General features: G+C 54.2%; 1 protein-coding gene across 1 annotated transcript; it reads left to right on the forward strand.

The window, feature by feature from the left end:
- Positions 1-2,720: 2,720 nt before the first annotated feature.
- LOC125448453 (mitochondrial import receptor subunit TOM40 homolog) lies at positions 2,721-20,124 on the forward strand. The gene is given in 13 exon segments (XM_059641302.1): positions 2,721-3,125; positions 8,933-9,000; positions 9,978-10,005; positions 10,008-10,085; positions 10,682-10,782; positions 11,233-11,338; positions 11,958-11,990; positions 11,993-12,030; positions 12,032-12,080; positions 16,530-16,606; positions 16,987-17,089; positions 19,866-19,972; positions 19,974-20,124. Coding segments are annotated over 13 exon segments (1,011 nt in total). The 5' UTR covers positions 2,721-2,935; the 3' UTR covers positions 20,007-20,124.
- The last annotated feature ends 255 nt before the right edge of the window (positions 20,125-20,379 follow it).

Here is a 20,379-nt window from a genome sequence, read left to right on the forward strand (position 1 = left end):
TGGGCTAAAGAGTAGCAAATGGAGTTTAATTTGGATAGATGCGAGGTAGTGCATTTTTGTAAAACATGTAATATAATTAAAAGTAGGGCCTTGGGTTGTATTGTAGATCAGAGACACCCACAGGTTCAGGTGCATACTTTGTTGAAGTTTGCATCATAAGTAGACGGGATGGTGGTGAAGAAGTGTTTAGCACGCTTGCCTTCATTGCTCAGACCTTTGGGTGTAGGAGCTGGAATGTCGTGTTGACGCTGTACAGGAAACTGGTGAGGCCTCTTCGGGAGCACGGTGTGTGGTTATAGGAAGGATATTTATTAAACTGGAGAAGGCTCAGAAGAGATCTACCAGGATGTTGCCAGGTGTGGTGCGTTTGAGTTACAGGGAGAAGCTGGATAGACTGGGACTTTTCCCACCAGAACATAAGAGGTTGAGGGGTGACCTTGTCGAGATTTATAAAATCATGAGGGGTGTAGATAAGGTGAGTGGCAGGTGTCTTTTCCCCAGGGTGGGGGATTTCAAGACTTGGGGATGTATTTTAAGTTGAGAAGAGAAATATTTAGAGAGAGAAATGGGGGTTGCAATTGAATTTTTTTTTTTAAAATGTCCAGCGGTTTGTCTGTGAAGTGAACTTCCGGAGGTACAGTTACAGCATTTAAGAGCCATTTAGGTAAATAATTGAATTGGAAATGTTTAAGAGAGATATGAGCCAGAAGCAGGCAGATTTAGTTTGAGATTATGTCCGGCACGGACTGATTCGGCCAAAGGGTCTGTTTCCATGACCCACTAATTCCTTTGGAAGAGAAACTATCAGCCAGCATCCAATAACTGACTCGATCCATTATTTCTGTGGCAGTGGTGCAGACCCATGGACAGCATGGCACTCCAGTGTGCTCATGTAGCCTTGTGCCACCTGAGGAAAGAGGTGTTTGAGGACACCATGACCATGGTTCACAGAGCAATGGTGGTTCCATCCCTCCTACATGACTCTGAGACACGGACTGTCGACAGCAAATACCTCAAGGCACTGGAGCAGCACTTCAGCAATATCCTGAAAATCCACTGGAAAGAAAGATGCACCAACACCAGCATCCTCGATTAGGCCAACATTCCCAGCATCAAGGCACCGACTGCCCTTGATCAGCAATGATGGGCTGAGCCCATCGTCTGCACGACTGACACAAGACTCCCCAAGCAGGTAATCTACTCCCATCTCTAAAGCAGCAGGCAAGCCCCAGGTGGACAAAGGAAGTGTTTCAATGATACCCCCAAAGCATCACTGGTGAAGTGCAGCATTCCCCCAGACCACTGACCCAAGACCGTCCAAAGTGGAGAAGGAGCATCCAGGAAGGCAAACCTCGAGAATCTGCTATCGGGAAAATGCAGAGGTCAGGCAAACAGTAAAAGGAGCACACTGCCACATCAAAGTCCCACCCACCCATTCACATGACCACATTTTACCCCAGGTGTAAGAGTCTGCAGCAGGCGTATCAGTCAGGACTTATGGATTCACCCCGTAAGTGGAAGAAAGTCACTGTCTGCGAGGAATGGTGGCACATTGGCTTGGACTGCAGCCTCACAGCACCAGGGACCCAGGTTCGATCCCACCTTCGGGCAACTGTCTGTGTGGAGTTTGCACATTCTCCCCGTGTCTGCGTAGGTTTCCTCCCACAGTCCAAAGATGTGTGGGTTAGGGTGGATTGGCCATGCTAAATTGCCCATAGTGCTCAGGGGTGTGTGGGTTATAGGGGAATGGGTCTGGGTGGGATGCTTCAAGGGGCGGTGGGGACTTGTTGGGCCGAAGGGCCTGTTTCCACACTGTAGGGAATCTAATCTAAAGGAAAATGTCAATGAACAAATGAACTCCCTGAGTGCAGACCCTCCAGCAGCGCCTGGCACCCTCCGCACTGACCCTCCACACCTGCCAGTGCATAACTCATGAGTGAGCCTCCCTCAACAGTGACTTCTCTGAACAATGACCCCCCCCCCCCAACAGTCTGCCCCTGTCCTTCAATGCTGACCCTCCCCCTGGTGTGGTCCCTCGCTCGTCCTGCAATGGCACACACTTGGTGCTTTCGGCGCATAAGGCTCTGCAACCTCTCGACAGTCCAATGGAACTGGAGACGCACACCCAGGGAAAGCAAGCCTAAAGCTCTGGAGGTGAGGAGGGGGGCATTCAGGCATCACTACTGCTGAGAGGGGCTGTCAGAGCCTGTAGCTCCCATTGCTGAGGCAGGTCTAAGGTAGCACCCCGAGGAGGCTGCAGCAAGCAGCCCCTTCCCTCCCCAACCACACCTCGATGCGACTTCCACCTTGACCTTTCCCCATTCATTCAGAAATGTCCGCCTCCTGACCTTCAGCAGCACGTGGGAGACAGCTCCCCTACACTTCCGGGGTCCCCGCGCGGTGGGCGGGCTGGAACTCGAGGGCCGACCAATCCTGTCGCCCCGCCGCGCTCATCGGCCTAACAGGCGGCCCCGAGCACCAATCACCGGCCGCCAGCTGCTGGCGGGCCGTCCAATCGGGCCAAGAAGGGTTGCCGGCTGGGCGGGGCCCATGCCGCAGGCGCTGTGGGGAAGGGTAGCGACGGCGCACGCGCGGGCGCCGCAACCCAACGTGCTTGTCTGCCCTGGACGGACAGCTCCGATGACCAATACGAGGATGGCGTCGGCGCGTGGACGACCAATAGGAGCGCAGAGGACAATGGGAGGCGGGGTAGAGGGGAGCGGGCAGCGAGTTAGGTCGCAGCGCGGCGGGGCCGGCTCTCTCACTCGGGAAAGGGGGTGTGAAAAAGAGGGGGGTTTCGGTGTCCGGGGACGTCGGGACACGTTGTAGCGACTGGGGGTGAAGAGCCGCCCACCCCCCTCTTCCCGCAGTGCGTTTAGGGTGTTGGTACGTTCCGCTGCCACCCTCGCCCCCACCCCCCCCCCCCACGCGGACCATGGGGAACGTGATGGCGGCCGCTTCCCCGGGGCCCACCGCCTTCACTGTGCCCCCGGGGTTCGCCGTGCCCCCCGTACCACTCGGCCCCGAGCAGCAGCAGCAGTGGGGGGCGGCTGGGCCCGGAGCCCAGGCCGAGGGCAAGCTGCCGAACCCGGGCACGTTCGAAGAATGTCACCGCAAATGTAAAGGTGAGGGGTATGGGGGGGGGGTAACTGGGGAGGGGTATGGGGGGGGGTAACTGGGGAGGGGTATGGGGGGGGGGTAACTGGGGAGGGGTATGGGGGGGGGGTAACTGGGGAGGGGTATGGGGGGGGGTAACTGGGGAGGGGTATGGGGGGGGTAACTGGGGAGGGGTATGGGGGGGGTAACTGGGGAGGGGTATGGGGGGGGTAACTGGGGGGGGGTAACTGGGGAGGGGTATGGGGGGGGTAACTGGGGAGGGGTATGGGGGGGGTAACTGGGGAGGGGTATGGGGGGGGTAACTGGGGAGGGGTATGGGGGGGGTAACTGGGGAGGGGTATGGGGGGGGTAACTGGGGAGGGGTATGGGGGGGTAACTGGGGAGGGGTATGGGGGGGGTAACTGGGGAGGGGTATGGGGGGGGTAACTGGGGGGGGTAACTGGGGGGGGGTATGGGGGGGTAACTGGGGAGGGGTAACTGGGGAGGGGTATGGGGGGTAACTGGGGAGGGGTAACTGGGGAGGGGTATGGGGGGGTAACTGGGGAGGGGTAACTGGGGAGGGGTATGGGGGGGTAACTGGGGAGGGGTAACTGGGGAGGGGTATGGGGGGGTAACTGGGGAGGGGTATGGGGGGTAACTGGGGGGGGTAACTGGGGAGGGGTATGGGGGGGTAACTGGGGAGGGGTATGGGGGGGTAACTGGGGAGGGGTAACTGGGGAGGGGTATGGGGGGTAACTGGGGAGGGGTAACTGGGGAGGGGTATGGGGGGTAACTGGGGGGGGGTAACTGGGGGGGGTAACTGGGGAGGGGTATGGGGGGGTAACTGGGGAGGGGTATGGGGGGGTAACTGGGGAGGGGTATGGGGGGTAACTGGGGAGGGGTCTGGGGGGCTAATTGGGGAGGGGCATGGGGGGTAACTGGGGGGCTAATTGGGGAGGGGTGTGGGGGCAATTGGGGAGGGGCATACAGAGTGGGTAGCAGTGTGAGGGGCAATGGGTTAGGGAGGGGGTGATGGGGGAGTTGAGTGATGGGGAGGGGGGTAATCGGTTGGGGGGTTAATGGGGGAGTGGGGCATTGGGGTGAGAGGTGATGGCTTGGGCAGGGGCTAATGGGTTGGGGGTAAGAGGGAGTGGGGGTATGGGGTGAGAGGTGGTGGACTGGAGAAGGGTATGTAGTGGGGGTGGGGGTATTGGGGTGAGGTAATGAGTTGGGGGAATGTAAAGGGGTACAGAATGGGTAATGGAGTGAGAGGTAATGGCTTAGGGAGGGGGTGTAACAGGGGCAGGTGTTAATGGGGTGAGACGTAACAGATTGGGGGAGGTGATGGGGTGAGAGGTAATGGATGGGGGGGATGTAATGGGGGAAGTTGGGTGATAGGGAGGGAGGGTAATGGGGTGAGAGGTAATGGATGGGGGGGATGTAATGGGGGAAGTTGGGTGATAGGGAGGGAGGGTAATGGGGTGAGAGGTAATGGATGGGGGGGATGTAATGGGGGAAGTTGGGTGATAGGGAGGGAGGGTAATGGGGTGAGAGGTAATGGATGGGGGGGATGTAATGGGGGAAGTTGGGTGATAGGGAGGGAGGGTAATGGGGTGAGAGGTAATGGATGGGGGGGATGTAATGGGGGAAGTTGGGTGATAGGGAGGGTAATGGGTGAAAGGTAATGGGTTAGGGAAAGGAGGTGCAGTGGGGAACAGTGGGTAATGTGAGGGGGTATGGGTTTGGGAAATGTGGGGTGTTATGGAGGTACAGAGTGTATACTGGGGTGATAGGCAATGGGTTAGGGAGAAGGGGGTAATAGTGGTGAGAGGGAGAGAGAGGTAATGGTGGTTGAGAGTGAGTTAGTGGAGGGTGATGGGTTGGGAGCTAATTGGGGAGAGATGGAGGCAATGGAAGGGGGTAATGGGCGAAGGTAAATGGTAATGGAAGAGTGGGCCAATGGGAGAGAGTTGATAATGGTTCAAGTTGGGCTGGTAATGGGAGAGAGGGGAGCTATGATGTGTGGTGGGGCACAGAGGTGAAGGGGACATTGATGTGGGGTGGGGGGGGTCATCTGCATATTGTGTAGGCTGGGTATTTGATTGGGGAGGGGGCTGCCTGAATGGGATGAAGGTTGTGGGTGGGAGCGGTGGAGTATGTAGGAGAATATGCCTGATTCTTGGGGTGTTAGATGGGTGGTGGGGTGGAGGAGTTGATGGGCCAGGTTGGGATCAGGGTTGACAGACTGGGGTGCAGGGTTGTGGGGAAGTGATTGGCAGACTGGAGTATGGGGATGGGGGGGGGGGTGGTGCACTTGGGAGGTGTGAGGGTGTGTGTAATTGATTGGGGGTTGGAAAGCAGGATCTGATTGGGTGGATGGTGACCATGTTCAGAGAATGGGGCTGTGTGAAGGCCCCTAATTGGCTGGATGTTGCATCAGGGTGCAGGTAGGCTGGAGGGTGTGTGGTGGCTGATAATGGGGGTAGGGGGTGCCATCGGTGGAGCTTGGAGGGAGTATGGTGCAACAGCAGCTGACCAACTAGGATTGGGAGCGTAGGTCTAGTCTGCTGGGGGAGGGAGTTGCTGGGAGCGGCCTGGGTGATGGCAGTGGGTGGGGGAGCAGTTGCTGACAGACATCGGGGCAGCGGTGAGATGGCTGACTCATCTGTTGTGGTGGTGGACTGCGGAGGAGCGAGGAGTCTGGCCCACCATGGAAGACACTGATGAATCAATGCTGTGGGAGAGAAGGACAGGGTCTTTACCATCTCCTGGGGCTAGAGATGGTTGGCTTACTAAAACTTCACCCCTCACGATGAAAAATTTCCAGAACAGCTTCAATGGCTTTGATTTGTCTTTGGGACGTTAGAACAATCAGCGAAAGCTTGCTAGATTCCTAAATAACAAGGTGTAGAGCTGGATGGACATAGCAGGCCCAGCAGCATCAGAGGAGCAGGAAAGCTGACGTTTCAGGCCTAGACCCTGCTTCAGAAATGGGCTGACGTTTACCCTCTGATGCTGCTTGGCCTGCTGTGTTCATCCAGCTCCACACTGCGTTGTCTCCAATTCCCCAGCATCTGCAGATCCTACTAGCTCTAGATTCTTGTTGGATTTAGTAACATGAAGCGAGGCGAAGGGAAGGCAAGCAAGTGGTTCGTGGTAGAGATCTTCAGTGACCTAACAGGAGGCTGGGGAGGGCTTGATGGGCTGAATAGTTCCCTTCTATCAATTTGCCATTTGATGCGTCCTGGGTTATGTAGCGGGGAAGGGCCCCTCCCACTGTAGGCAACAGAGCACTTTCTGAGGTGAATGCACGACTGTAGCTTTAGGATTGTCAAGTGTCATGTTGATGTGGCAACATTATTTTAGAATAACACCATGTTGACTTTATTCAGTTGCACACATTGTGTGGACGGGTTTCAATGCTTTCCGCACTTGGCTGCACCGGGCCTGTAGGTTGGGCTGGTTTAGGATCTGGCTGCCCAGCGTACACTGGAGCAACGGTCAGCCCCCATTCCCGACGGTGAAATCCGCAGCAAGCAGGCCCTGGTACTGTGAGAGGGCCCACACTCCCAGTGCCGGCACTGAGGGGAGAATGACGTGTGTCGGGGACAGCTTTCATGTGAGACTCAACCTTTTACCCCAGCCCCAAGAAGGTTCTGTTGTCACTCCCCCCGCAAACATCTCGCAGTCGGTGTTTCAGGGAGGATGTTTCCCCCTGTGTCCTGGGTCCTTATCAGCATCACACCTAATTTCAGAAAGGATGGCAGGTTCACCTCCTCACTTTCATTGAATTAACTTGTGGGGTGTAAACTCAGCTGTTAAGGGTGACATTCATTCATTACCCTGCCACAAGTGCCTTGAGAGAGCAGTTCTAACATCACTGCCTTTAACAACTGAGCAGCTTGCTTGGCTTTTTCAGAGCTCAAAAAGGAATGGGTGTGGAGTTACGTGTAGACCCAGACCGGGTAAGAAGGGCAGATTCCCGTTCCTAAAGGACATCAGCAAATTGGATGGATTTTTTCTTTCCCAGCAGTTCCCCCCAATTTATTGGCCCAATTATTCCAGACTTATTTGTTGCTGTCACATGTGCCTAAATACAGTGAAAAGTTTACTGTTGCATGCAGTACAGGCAAACCATAGCAAACAAGGGCATGAGATCAGTGGGCGCCTAAAGCGAAGCGTATGAGATTATGGCTGCTTGGCAAGGACACAAGCAAGATCAACATTAGCAGAAGAAAATGAATGAATGAATGGATGTAATCTGCTCCGGCTCCTGTGCTTCAGGATCCATTAGCACCAGGTCTGTTGATTAAATTCAGTGACACAATCTCTGCGCTTCACCTCCTGCAATTTATTGGAACTTGCTGTGAGAACAGGTTTGGTGTAAGTGCGGTATTCTGAATAACGGCCTCTATGCTGTGGTTCAGTACAGTACTGGGAGAGGCAAGGCACTGCAGTCCACAAGGACCACAAAAATTCTCCCTCATTGGACAGAAATGACTAGGGATGATTTAACCTGAAAATCATCAGTCTAAGGCAAGGTGGGGAGGGGGCCTCAGCTGGTGCAGGAATTGAACTGTTGCTAATGGTCTTGCTCTGTGTTGGGCAATATCCCACATAACGGTGGGGCAGGCCTGCCACTGTGTCCCACTGGGGCGCAGTACCGGTGGGGGGGGGAGGGCGGGGGTCTGTCACTGTGTCCCACTGGGGCGCAGTACCGGTGGGTGGGGAACGGGTCTGTCACTGTCAGGGTCTGCCACTGTGTCACACTGGGGCGTAGTACCGGTGGGCGGGGGGGGGGACAGGGTCTGCCACTGTGTCACACTGGGGCGTAGTACCGGTGGGCGCGGGGGGGGACAGGGTCTGCCACTGTGTCACACTGGGGCGTAGTACCGGTGGCGGGGGACGGGGTCTGCCACTGTGTCACGCTGGGGCGCAGTACCGATGGGACGGGGTCTGTCACTGTGTCCCACTGGGTTGCAGTACCGGTGGGGGGGGACGGGGCCTGCCACTGTGTCACACTGGGGTACAGTACCGGTGGGGAACCGGCCTGTCACTGTGTCACACTGGGGTACAGTACCGTGGTTGGGGGGGAACCGGCCTGTCACTGTGTCCCACTGGGGCGCAGTACCGTGGTTAGGGGGGTGGTGGCAGGTCTGTTACTTGTGTAGGCAATGGCTTGGTGCTATTATCACTGGATTGTTAATCTACATATCCCGGTTATGTTGTGGGGGCCTGGGTTTGAATACTGCCACAGTAGATGGTGGAATTTGACATCAGTAAACATCAGGAATTAAAGAATCTACTGATGACCCTGAATCCATTGCCAATTGTTGGAAAAACCCATCTGGTTCACCAATTTCCTTTAAGGAAGGAAATCTGCAACCCTTGCCTGGCCTGGCCTCCACGTGACTCCAGACCTGCAGCGATGCAGTTGATGCTAACTGCCCCCTGACTATGAATGCTGGCCTAGCCAGTGACACCCTCATCCAGCTGCCCCAATTCCAGCCAACTGCACAGCCCTTGATTCCTGTTGCTCCATCACTGGTGTCGGTGTGTGTCGGCTGCCTGGGACCCTGAGCTCTGGGATTAGGTCCCTGTACCATGCCACCTCTATCCACCCACCCCGACCAGGCATCTCCTGGCTGCCTGTTCCCGTCTTGCGGTTCTCAGTTAAATGTTTCAAGTGTTAGTTAATCGCTGTTGTGAATGTTCTCCTTTGGTAAGCGGCTACCCAAATGTAACGTGTCCTTAGAAGCATTCTGTTAAAAGCCTTCGTTCTTAGGGACGTTAAGTTATGCTTTGTGTTTTCATTTTTTGCCTCTGTCCCTCCCAGAACTTTTCCCGATTCAGATGGAAGGAGTGAAACTCATTGTGAACAAAGGTCTCAGTAATCACTTCCAGGTCAGTCAAGTGCATCACTGTTCTTTGAATAGAGAGGAAAGAGTTTGGCGTTGACTGTGTAGCAGCTTCTGAGGGGGCGATGTAAATATGTAACACTCACCCAGCAAGGGGGAGAAAACGTTCAGTCCGTTGTGGTCATGTTGGCTGTTTGAAATACCTGCTTCGTTAGCGCACCCCCCCCCCCCCCCCCCCCCCCCCCCCAGCTCTCTGAGCTTTCTCTTCAACTGTTCCCCCAACTCCTCCTCTTTGAAAGTTTCCTGTTGAATCTGCTGCTATCGCTCTTTCAGACAGGTGTGTTCCAGATCCCGACCTGTTGTATCACAATAACACAACCTCCTGCTTTGTGTCATGCGCTGTCTGTCTGTGACGCACACCCCCCCCCCACCCCGCGCGCATTGGTGCAGTCTCCCTCAGTACTGTTCTTAGTCCCGTGGTATTATCGCTGGACTGCTCATCCAGAGAACCAGATAACGTTCTGGGGACCTGGGTTCGAATCCCGCCACAGCAGATGATGGAATTTAAATTCAGTAAAATCTCTGGAATTAAGAATCTAATGATGACCATGAATCCATTTCAATGGTGGTGGGGGCAGAACCTGTCTGGATCACTAATGCCTGTTAGGGAAGGAAACTGCTATCCTTATCTGGCCTGGCCTACATGTGACTCCGGACCCAGAGCGACGTGGCTGACTCTGAACTGCCCCGCGCCAAGCACTAAATCCTGCTCTGGCACTGACACTTTCATCCTGTGAATGAATGAAGAGAAAACCAAGTGTTTGCTTTTGAACTCGGAGGATGAGTGGGGTTCGATGAGCTGAGTGGACCCCATTGTACACTAATGAAAATTGTAACGCGGCATTTCTCCACATTAAGACCGTGCTGTTGTTTTTAAAGATGATTAATTTTACCTGGTGATGCCTGCAATGAATCTCCTTTGCTTTGCTTGAAGTCCAAATAACACTGTCTCTGCTGCCACAGGTCAACCATACAGTGTCACTCAGCACGTTGGAGAATCCAGCTACCACTTTGGGGCCACTTATGTCGGCACGAAGCAGCTCAGTCCCACTGAGGTAAGAACAGCTGTCCGTGCTGGGTCGGGCGCTGAGTTTCGTTTCCGAGCCCAATCACTCAGCTGGCTGATGAGGCGGTGCAGTGCTTAGCACTGCTGCCTATCAGTGCCAGGGTCCCAGGTTCGATTCTACCTTTGGGCACCTGTCCCGTGAGGGGTTTGCACGTTCTCCCCGTGCCTGTGTGGGTTTCCTCCCACAGTCCGAAGATGTGCAGGTTCGGTGGACTGGCCGTGCTAAATTGCCCACAGCGTTCAGGGCTGTGTAGATGGGTTACAGGGAAGGAGTAATGGGTCTGGGTGAGGTGCTCTGAGGGTCGGTGTGGATTTGTTGGGCTGAAGAGCCCGTTTCCACACTGTAGGGATTCTACGATGATGATTTCTATAATAACGTGCCCAGCAGTGAGTTACAGACTGGAATCTAATCACAGGGTTTGGGGGTTTATATATAGAGGAACAGATCCCTAGGAGTGAGTTACAGACTGGAATCGAGCCGAGGGATTTGAGTGGTTTGTATCGGAATAATAGAAACCTGGGAGAGAACTGCAGAATGGGATCTAATTGAGGACTTTGGGGCAATGTACTGGAACAAAGGATGATATATGTCTTGTTGCAGGCATTCCAGTGTTGGTCGGAGACATGGATAACACGGGCAGCCTGAACGCACAGCTCATTCACCAACTAACAAACAGAGTTCGGTCGAAAATGGTGTTACAGGTGAGCACGCTGGGACCGCATGCCCGTGACTGGTAGACGGGGGCACAGCTTGGTTTGGGAGTTGGACTGGCTCAGTGGGTACACTCTCAAACATGCTGTCACTTGATAGTCTGAGCTCCAGGGCTGATAGGCAGGTGCTGACTCACTGTCACTATCAGCAAAAACCCAGTCAGAGTTGTTTGCGGACAGTGTTGAGCAGAGCTGAGATTTCTTTCAAGATCTAACCCTGTGCTGACCTTGTCCTGGAGTGTTTGGTAGGGGTGGGGGGGGGAGCGACAGGGTAGGCAGAGCTTTACCCCGTATCTGACCCTGTCCTGACTGTTTGATGCGGGGGACAATGTAGGTAGAGCTTTACACTGTGCTGACCCTGTCCTGGGAGTGCTGGATGGGGGCATTGTAGAGGAAGCTTCATTTTCTGTCTAACACGCTGTCCCAATCCTCTTCACTCAGACGCAGCAATCAAAATTTATAAACTGGCAGGTGGACTCGGAGTATCGAGGAGATGATTACACAGCAACGCTGACATTGGGAAACCCCGATGTTCTCATCGGATCAGGTCAGGAGGCCTTCCTAGCTTGGGCGCGTCACTGGCTGTCTCTGGACACTGACTGATTCAGCCCCTTGAGCTCGATCAGATTGTGGCTGTTCTACACCTTAACACTACCTCTGCAGTTGGCTGCGAAACCCTCAATTTCTTTATTGAACGACAATCGAGCAAACTTAATTTTCAACTGGTTTGACCCATCACAGCCCCAGCAGCCCTTTTGGGAAAGGGAAGGGAGATCCAGATTTCCACCTTCAGGCAGGCTGGGCCCCGTCCCGGCACTGTACCCCGGTGTTCTACAGGGGCAGGCCGGGCCCTGTCCCGGCACCGTACCCCGGTGTCCCGTGGCGGGGAGGCAGGCCGGGCCCTGTCCGCACCGTACCCCGGTGTCCCGTGGCGGGGAGGCAGGCCGGGGCCTGTCCCGGCACCGTACGCCGGTGTCCCCGTGGCGGGGAGGCAGGCCGGGGCCTGTCCCGGCACCGTACGCCGGTGTCGCGCGGGGGGACAGGGGCAGGCCAGGCCCCGTCCCGGCACCATACCCCGGTGTCCCGCGGGCAGTCGTCTACCTTGATAGTGTGCACGAAGTGTGGGTGGATTTTTGCCTCTGACCACATCCTGTCGGGATTTGCAGGCATCGTTGTGGCTCACTATTTACAGAGCATCACGCCAAGCTGGCTCTAGGAGGGGAACTCGTCTATCACCGGGCGACCAGGAGAGGAGGGTGCAGTGATGTCTGTCGCTGGCAGGTATACAGGTGAGTCAGCCAGCTGTGGCCGTGCTGTTATGGGGGCCATGTGTGAATGGAACAGGCTTCTGGAGGGTTAAAGGAGGTCACTGAGGAGGAGTTGGAGAAACCTGTTTGCTCTTTTAAAGATTCTTGCTTTATCGGAATCTGAGATAACAAAGTGTAGAACTGGATGAACACAGCATCAGAGGAGCAAGAAAGCTGACATTTCGGGTGGGTCCAGACCTGAAACGTCAGCTTTCCTGCTCTGATGCTGCTTGGCCTGCTGCGTTCATCCAGCTCCACACCTTGTTATCTCAGATTCTCCAGTATCAGCAGCTCCTACGATCTCTGCTTTATAGGAATGTTTTCTTAAGATTAAGCGTCTAATTTGTCAGCTCAAGGTAAATATGAGGACTATCTGCTTTGTATTCTGTCCTCTCCATTGTTTAATAAATAGTCCAGGTATAGGCTTAAGGTATGGCAGGACAGTCGGTCAAGTGACACATCTGCCTGGGCATGTTAGGAATGCCATGTGTGACCTAGTTTGAGCAGTTTTACAGCAAGTGTCACAGGCTACAGAAACTTCAGTACTATGTTTGTGAGCTCGTGCAGAAGCTGATGCCTGTATGGTTACATCTGAGACACAAGTCGACATGGGCATCCCACTCCGTAAATATGTGGAAGTAAGAATCTAGCGATGACCATGAATCCGTTGCTGATTGTTTGGGGGAAAAACCCATCTGGTTCACTAATGCCCCTTAGGGAAGGAAACGGCCATCGTTACCTGGTTTGGCCTACATGTGACTCCAGACTCTCAGCAATGTGGGTGACTGAACTGCCCGGGGCTATAAGTGCTGCCCTCATCCTGTGAATGAATTAAGGGATGCAGGCAGAAGGAAAACTGAATTTGGAGAACCAGTGCTGACGTGGGGCTGAATGGCCTCGGTGTATTAAAATCCTTCTGTCCTGTAGGTACTTTCAATTCGCAGTAACTGTCAGCAGTTCCTACGCACCTCTGGAGCAGGTGGGGGCCTGAACCTGGGCTCCTTAGTTCCCTGGTATAACTATACCACAAGAGCATTGAAGAATTAAGAGCTGGCTTGGATACGTGCGACACTGGGCAGTACGGGGACTGAGCCCACAACCTTGCTATTATCAGCACCAGGCAGTACCTGTGAGAGGTAACTGGCCTCACTGTGATTCTGGAAACAGCAAATGCTGGGGATCACTGCGGGTCTGGCAGCGTCCCACAGAGAGAGCAAGCACACATCCGAGTTTCGGTAACTCTTCGTCAGAGCCATCTAGACTCAAAACATTAGCTTCCTCTCTCTCCAAGGATGCTGCCTGGCCCACTGTGATCTGTAATAGTTTTGTTTTCAGCGCAGATTCCAGCACCTGCTGTAGTTTGATCCTCCTCTTGATTCTGTCTGTGTCGCACCAACATGAATCCAGAGCCTGTCTGAGGGATTTTAAATGATCAAAGACTCCATTGTTGGGGATAGGGTGGGTGAGATGTTGTTCCCACAAATGGTCCTTGGCAAGGTGACAGTTAAATTCCAAGGAAACAGCGCACATTCCGGGTTTGATTCTTGAGCTAAGGTTGGTCATGGGGCGACCTATCGGAGGATTTAAAGACCATGGATAAAGGATTTGGGGCGTTTGATGGAGAGAAACTGTTTGTTCGAGGGGTGGGGGGGGAGGGGGCTCTGGGAGCACCCTTCAAATTACAGCCTGCCCCTTTTTCACACCCGCGTGATGCCTTGCTCTTCCACGCTCAGAATATCGGGGACCAGTGGAGATTTGCTATCTGTTGGGGTAAGGATTTTGTACCAAAGGGAAGAAGTTTAAGGGACTCTGAGATAGCAAGAACTGCAGATGCCGGAGTCAGAGCCGATAGTGTGGAGCTGGAAGAACGCAGCCAGCCAGGACTGAAGGAGGATTTGGGCCAACTCTCCGACATCTCTGCTGCCTGACCTGCTGTGTTCTTCAGCCACACCCTGTGCCGCAGTTTAAAGAGAGATGTGCAAGAAAGGGTTTATTACGCAGAGGGTGATGAGAGCTGGGAAGGTGGTGTAAGTGAGTACATCAGCAATGTCTCGGAGACATTTGGACAAACGGGAGATAGCAAGGTCTCCAGGCGCTGGAAGTCAGAATCAATAAAACGTGGAGCTGTAGGAACACAGCAGGTCAGGATGCGTCCTCAGGCCTCGGGGTGGTGGAGGTGGAGGGGGGAAGGGAACTCAGAAATAAACCGGGGTTGGAGCCGGAGGTAGGTAGTTGGGATGGTGACAGGTGGGTGCAGGTGGGGGGTTGTGGAGATGGGGCAGATAGATTAGAAGGAAGTTGTATCAGGTCAAGGAGGCAGGGATGAGAGGGAGGGTTGGACATGGGACGAGGACGGGGGTGGAGAGATTTTGAAGCTGGTGGATTATATTGAGGCTATCAGGCTGTAAGCTCCTGAGGTAGAATATCAGATGTTGTTCCCGCAGTTTGCTTGCGGCCTCTTTGTGACGTCGGAAGACGTCTGGGATGGAGATGTCGCTGTGGGAGTTGAAATGAATCTGTACGCCCCAATCAACATCATCATTTACCAGCCGTTTCAACTCCCCACTGCCTTGATGACATGCCCATCCTGGGCCTCCTCCAGTGCCACAATAACACCACACGTAAACTGGGGGGAACACTATCTTGTATTCCACCTCAGGAGCTTACAACCCAGTGGCCTAAACATAGAACTCACCAGCTTCAAATCTCCCCACCTCATCCTCATCCTATGTTCGGGTCTCCCTCTCATCCCCACCTCCTTGACCTGACAGCCTGTCCATCTCCCTCCTTGCCTATCTGCCTCACCCTTCCCACTAACCAAACTCCTCCACCCTCTACCGCATCCACCGACCACCATCCCACCTATCCTACCTCCAGTCCCACCCTCTCCATTTATTTTCTCAGCTCCCTTCCCCGGCCCTAAGGAAGGGTCCCAACCCAAAACACCGACTCCCCAGCTCCTCTGCTGTCTGACCTGCTGAGCCCCTCCAAGTTCCATGTTTTAACAATGTTTAGATGGACACCTGAACAGGCAGCTCCATGTGCAAGCCAATGGGGATAGTTTAAAATGGCATTGTTGTCGGCACAGATGTGATGGGCCAAAGGGCCTGCTGTGCTGTACTGCGGTCTATGCAGATCAACCGTGATCCGATTGGTCGAAAGGGTAGCGGGGGGGGGGGGGGCAACGTCTTCCTCCTACCCTTGTAATTCCCAGTGTGTGCCACCAGATGGTGGTGTTGCACCACAGCGTCTGCCTTCAGTGGCAATGTGAACCATCCAGCCTGTGTTAAATGTAGGGGATGTTTACCAGGTCTCTACTGCCCTCCAGGCCTTGAGAACAGAACCGGTGATGCCCACTCTTGTAACCCTGCTCCACGGAGGTTCAGGGAGCAGTCACTGTCCAACTGGATAATGTTGTCTACTCGTAGCACGTGAGCCCACACCCCATGGGCACACTGGGTGGTAAAGTGTGTGCTGATTTTTTTATTTTTGCAGTCACCGTTTGTTCTGTGGTAGTTCTGCAACTGTTGTCACAGGACTGCAACCAACTGCATTCGCGTAGCCACCCCCCCCCCCCCCCCCCCCCCCCCCAAGACCTGACACTTTGCAGGAGCGTTAGAGTCGCGCAGTGTGGAAACAGGTCATTCAGTCCACACCGCCCCCTCCGAAGAGCATCCCAACCCAGATCCATTTCCCATGGCTAACCCACCTGACCTAAACATCCCTGAACACAGTGGGGTAATTTAGCATGGCCGAGCCACCTAGCCTGCACGGTTTTGGACTGTGGGAGGAAACCCGCACGCACACGGGGAGAATGTGCAAACTCTGAGGCAGTTGCTGAAGGCTGGATCAGACCTGGGCCCCTGGTGCTGTGAGGCGTTGAGCCACTGTGCCATCAAAAGTTTCACTGTGAAGTGCGTCAGTAGATATCTGTTCATTTCAGGAGCTTCAGGGGGCATGTTAAAGAAGGGGAACAGTGGATCCAGGGTGGGGTGCCAGAGTTTAGACCCCTGTCCCAGGCAGTGGAAGGCACAGCCCCAGAAATCTAGAGCGGGGCTTCAGGCATTGGCACTGGGGGAGCTGTCATGCAGGGAGGGGGGGGTGGTGGAGGGGCGCAGGAGCTGACGGGGGGGGGGGGGGGGGGGGGGGGGGGGGGAGGGTGGTGGTTGGTGGGGGGGGTTGCCGAGGGAGCTGACAGACAGGCCGGGGAGGGGGTGCGGGGGGGAGGTGTTGCGGGGGGGCGCGGGAGCTGACAGACAGGGAGGGTTGCGGGGTGGGGGGGTGGGTATTGTAGGGTAGAGGTGAAGAGACTGTGTTTCCTGCTGCTGATGGTGACCATTTGGATCGTAACTGCTGCTGCGGGGAGTGGGCAGCCTCGTTACTGTAGCAGTATCTGAACTCCAGCTCACTGGTTCTTCTGTTCCCTCACAGGCAATAATTGGATTGGGACCCTGACACTCAGCCAGGCAGGAGCACACGCCACATACTACCATAAAGCTAACGCCCAGGTAGATATTGTTCAGCTAAACATGCTGTCTACCTACTGGGCAGCCTCCATCTTCCTGACCTGCTCCACTCTCTCCCACCCTTGGCATTCTTGCATCATGTCTCTCAATCCCTGACTCCGTCTCACTGTCTCTCTCACCCTCCTCTTCCCCCATCCCCCTTCCCGTTAGCCACCCACCTTCTCCCTTCTGTAACATTGTTTTGTTTGTCCCTTTTGCGCTCTCTCTCTCTCTCTCTCTCTCTCTCTCTCTCTCTCTCTCTCTCTCTCTCTCTCTCTCTCTCTCTCTCTCTCTCCTCTCTCTCCCCCCCCCCGCCCCACCCCAACCCTTTCGCACGCGCACTCTTGTCTCGCTCACCTCTTTTGTGCCCTGTCTCCTGCCAGTTGCAGGTTGGTGTAGAGCTGGAAGCCAGCTTGCGGATGCAGGACACCACTGTGACGTTTGGCTATCAGCTGGACCTCCCCAAAGCAAACCTGCTGTTTAAAGGTCAGTGCCACCATTCCTTGCCCCCTCGTTTACCGGGGCCTGCAGAGCCCCCATACCTCCTGAGCTCTGCAACTGCGTGGGCATCGCTGCGGATTCTCATTCGGCTCCTGAGTCGTGATCGGGCCTGGGCTGGACTGGGGTGGTGTGGCATTCGGCATTCCCTCGGGATTTCTCCCCAGATGCTGTTCGCTGCCCTGCCTCCCCATTTGGAACGAGCCCAGGATCCAGGTTACAAAGAAGCATCGGGTTGTAGGACCCGATGGTGGAAACACTGCTGACAAATTGGAACCTTCGCTTGTTTCAGTCGAGTGTGTATCTGCCTGGTCAGGATTTAGGTGAGGGTGTGCAACAGGAGGTGCTGGAGTCTGGTGCAGTTACAACACTCTGAAGGCATCTGGATGGGTACATAAATAGGATGAAGATAGAGGAATATGGGCCAAATGCTGGCAAATGGGACTAAATTAATTTAGGATGTCTGGTTGGCATGGACAAGTTGGACCGAAGGCTCTGTTTCCATGCTGCGTGACTCTACATCCCATTCGGAACCGCAGGAAGGAGCTGGAGACAGGATTACTGAAACGGTTCAGAGATTGGGGGGAGGTCTTTTATGCGGTGTGAGGCTGCGATCGTTCTCCTCAGCAGGGAAGGTTTGGGATTGGGTGGGGGCGGTGGTGGAAATTGAATCGGGGCATTTAGAATCCCTCGGGTGGGGGCTGGTTTTGACCGAGTTGCTGAGGAGACATTGTTTCCAGGGTCAGTCACCAGAGGGCCGCAGATTAAAGAGAATCTTTCAGATAAAGTTATTGGATGCTGGTGTGTCTGACCATTTCTCCCAGGGGTTGAGTTACCCACATCGCTGTGCGTCTGGACCAGATAAGGATGGCAAATGTCCAGAAGGACACTAGTGACCCCAATGAGTTTTTTGATTTGATTTAATTTATTATTATGACTTCTGTTGAGGTACAGTATTGTTTTGTGCACCAACCAGACAAATCATTTTTTACATCAGAATAATAGAACAGAATACAGCTACAAAGTAGGCACAGGAAAGATCGCCTCTAATGCATAGGAGGTCTGATAACGACCAGGAAGAAGCTGTTCCTGGAATAATCAAGTACAGGGTCACCAGTTTTCTCCCCTCTGTTTCCCCCCCCCCCCCCCCCCCCCCCCCGCTCCAACCAAGAATCTATGGAATTGAAAAGTCGTCAAATCTCACGCCTCACCCCAGAATGTTCCAGTACACACAATGCCAGTAACTAGCACTGCCTTCCCCATCAGTTACAGAATCTGAGCAGAGGACAATCTGTCTTCCGCTGAGACAGTGCATTTTTGTTCCTTGAAAGGGAGAAATTAGATTAGATTCCCTACAGTGTGGAAACTGGCCCTTCGGCCCAGCAAGGTCCACACCGCCCCTTGAAGCGTCCCACCCAGACCCATCCCCTACAACCCACACATCCCTGAGCACTACGGGCTATTTAGCCTGGCCGATCCACCTAGCCTGCACATCTTTGGACTGTGGAGGAAACCGGAGCACCTGGAGGAAACCCACGCAGACACGGGAGAATGTGCAAACTCCACACAGACAGTCGCCCGAGGCTGGAATCGAACCCAGGTCCCCTGGCGCTGTGAGGGCTGCAGTGCTAACCACTGAGCCACCGTGCCACCCAGAGGATTCAATAGGAGTTTCCGTGTGTGCAAGTGAAGGTGTCGTGGCCTCTCAGACAGAGTGAATGTCATTGATAGAGGTGTGCGGCATGGAAACCAGGCCCCGTTTGGCTCAATTGACCAGTTTTCACGATTTAGACTTGAGGGGGAAAGATGCGTCGAGCTGTGAGGGGAGGGGGACGCAGACAAATTGGGTGGGTTACAATTAACCAGGGATTGATTTTTGTTTCAGAAGGGAAGGAATTTGTAGAAATCATGTACTCACACCAGTGCAGGTGCATTCTCCCAGTGGAACTTCCCCACACACCCCCATCATCACTATCACCAGGAAGTGGGTGAACTGGGTCACAGTCCTGTATTTGTGGAAGCTTTCTGTGCGTTAAGTGCCCATTTCCCACACTACAGGAGTGACCATTCCTTTTCTTTATAAAAAGGAAAGAAACTTGTATAGAACGTGCTGAGGGATTTACAGCCAGTGCCCCTCAAAACTCTTCCTTCCTCAGTTCTTGGGAGTTGATGGCCAAGTGGTATTATCACTGGGCTGTAACCCAGAGGCCCAGGTAATGTGCTGGGGTCCTGGGTTCAAATCCCACCACGGCAGAATTGAATTCAATAAATATCTGGAATTAAGAGTCGAATGATGACCGTGAATCCGTTGTCAACTGTCAGGAAAAACCCATCTGGCTCGCTAATGTCCTTTCGGGAAGGAAACTGCCATCCTTACCTGGTCTGGCCTACATATGACTGCAAACCCACAGCAATGGGTTTGACTCTGAACTGCCCTCTGGGCAATTAGGGATGGGCAATAAATGCTGCCCGTTCAGTGATGCCCTCACTGCGTGAATGAATAAGGAAAGGAAGCAGTGAGGTGGGACTAGTTTAGAGAGAGATGGTACATACCTCAGCCAACACACGGACTGCAAAGTCTCCTGACAATACAGTCAGTGGCGTTGAGTTGTGGTTGGGGGGCGTTGGTAACGAATGCACAGATTAATGCCTGTTACCCCTGATACAGTCGAGTGAGAGAACCAAGTGTGGATGGGTTGGAAGTGAGGATGAAATGTTCAAGGTTGTGTCACACCACCAGTGCCCTCTCCTCTCTGCTCCGCAGGCTCCGTAGACAGTAACTGGGTCGTTGGCGCGTCTTTAGAGAAGAAGCTGGTTCCATTACCCCTGACCTTGGCGATGGGAGCCTTCCTGAACCACAAGAAGAACAAGTTTCCAGTGTGGCTTTGGCCTGACAATTGGGTAACTGCAGTGGGGGCTGCAGTGACGTCTGAGCAAAGGAAGTCCAAAAGCTTTTTCATTTTTACTGGAATGTACAGAGACCGTCTCACCTGCGGTCATTCACTGACGGTACAGCACACACAGGGCACAGGCCACAGTGGGGGGTGGTTAGGGTCGGCTAAGGGGGTTATGGGAGAGGGATGTAAATTCCACCACCCACCCCTGCGGGAAGTTGTGGGGGGTGTGTGGTTTCTGTTTGATCGCTCTGGTCAGCGATTCACTCGACTTAAACAACATGAGGGGCATGTTTTGCTCTAAGTGAGCTCCCACAACACCCTCTACTTTCACCCCCTCTCCCCCTGCCTCCTCCTCTGGTTTCACCTCCCGTCCCCCCTGCC

The sequence above is a fragment of the Stegostoma tigrinum genome, chromosome 41, assembly GCF_030684315.1.
Source record: "Stegostoma tigrinum isolate sSteTig4 chromosome 41, sSteTig4.hap1, whole genome shotgun sequence".
NCBI lineage: Eukaryota > Metazoa > Chordata > Chondrichthyes > Orectolobiformes > Stegostomatidae > Stegostoma > Stegostoma tigrinum.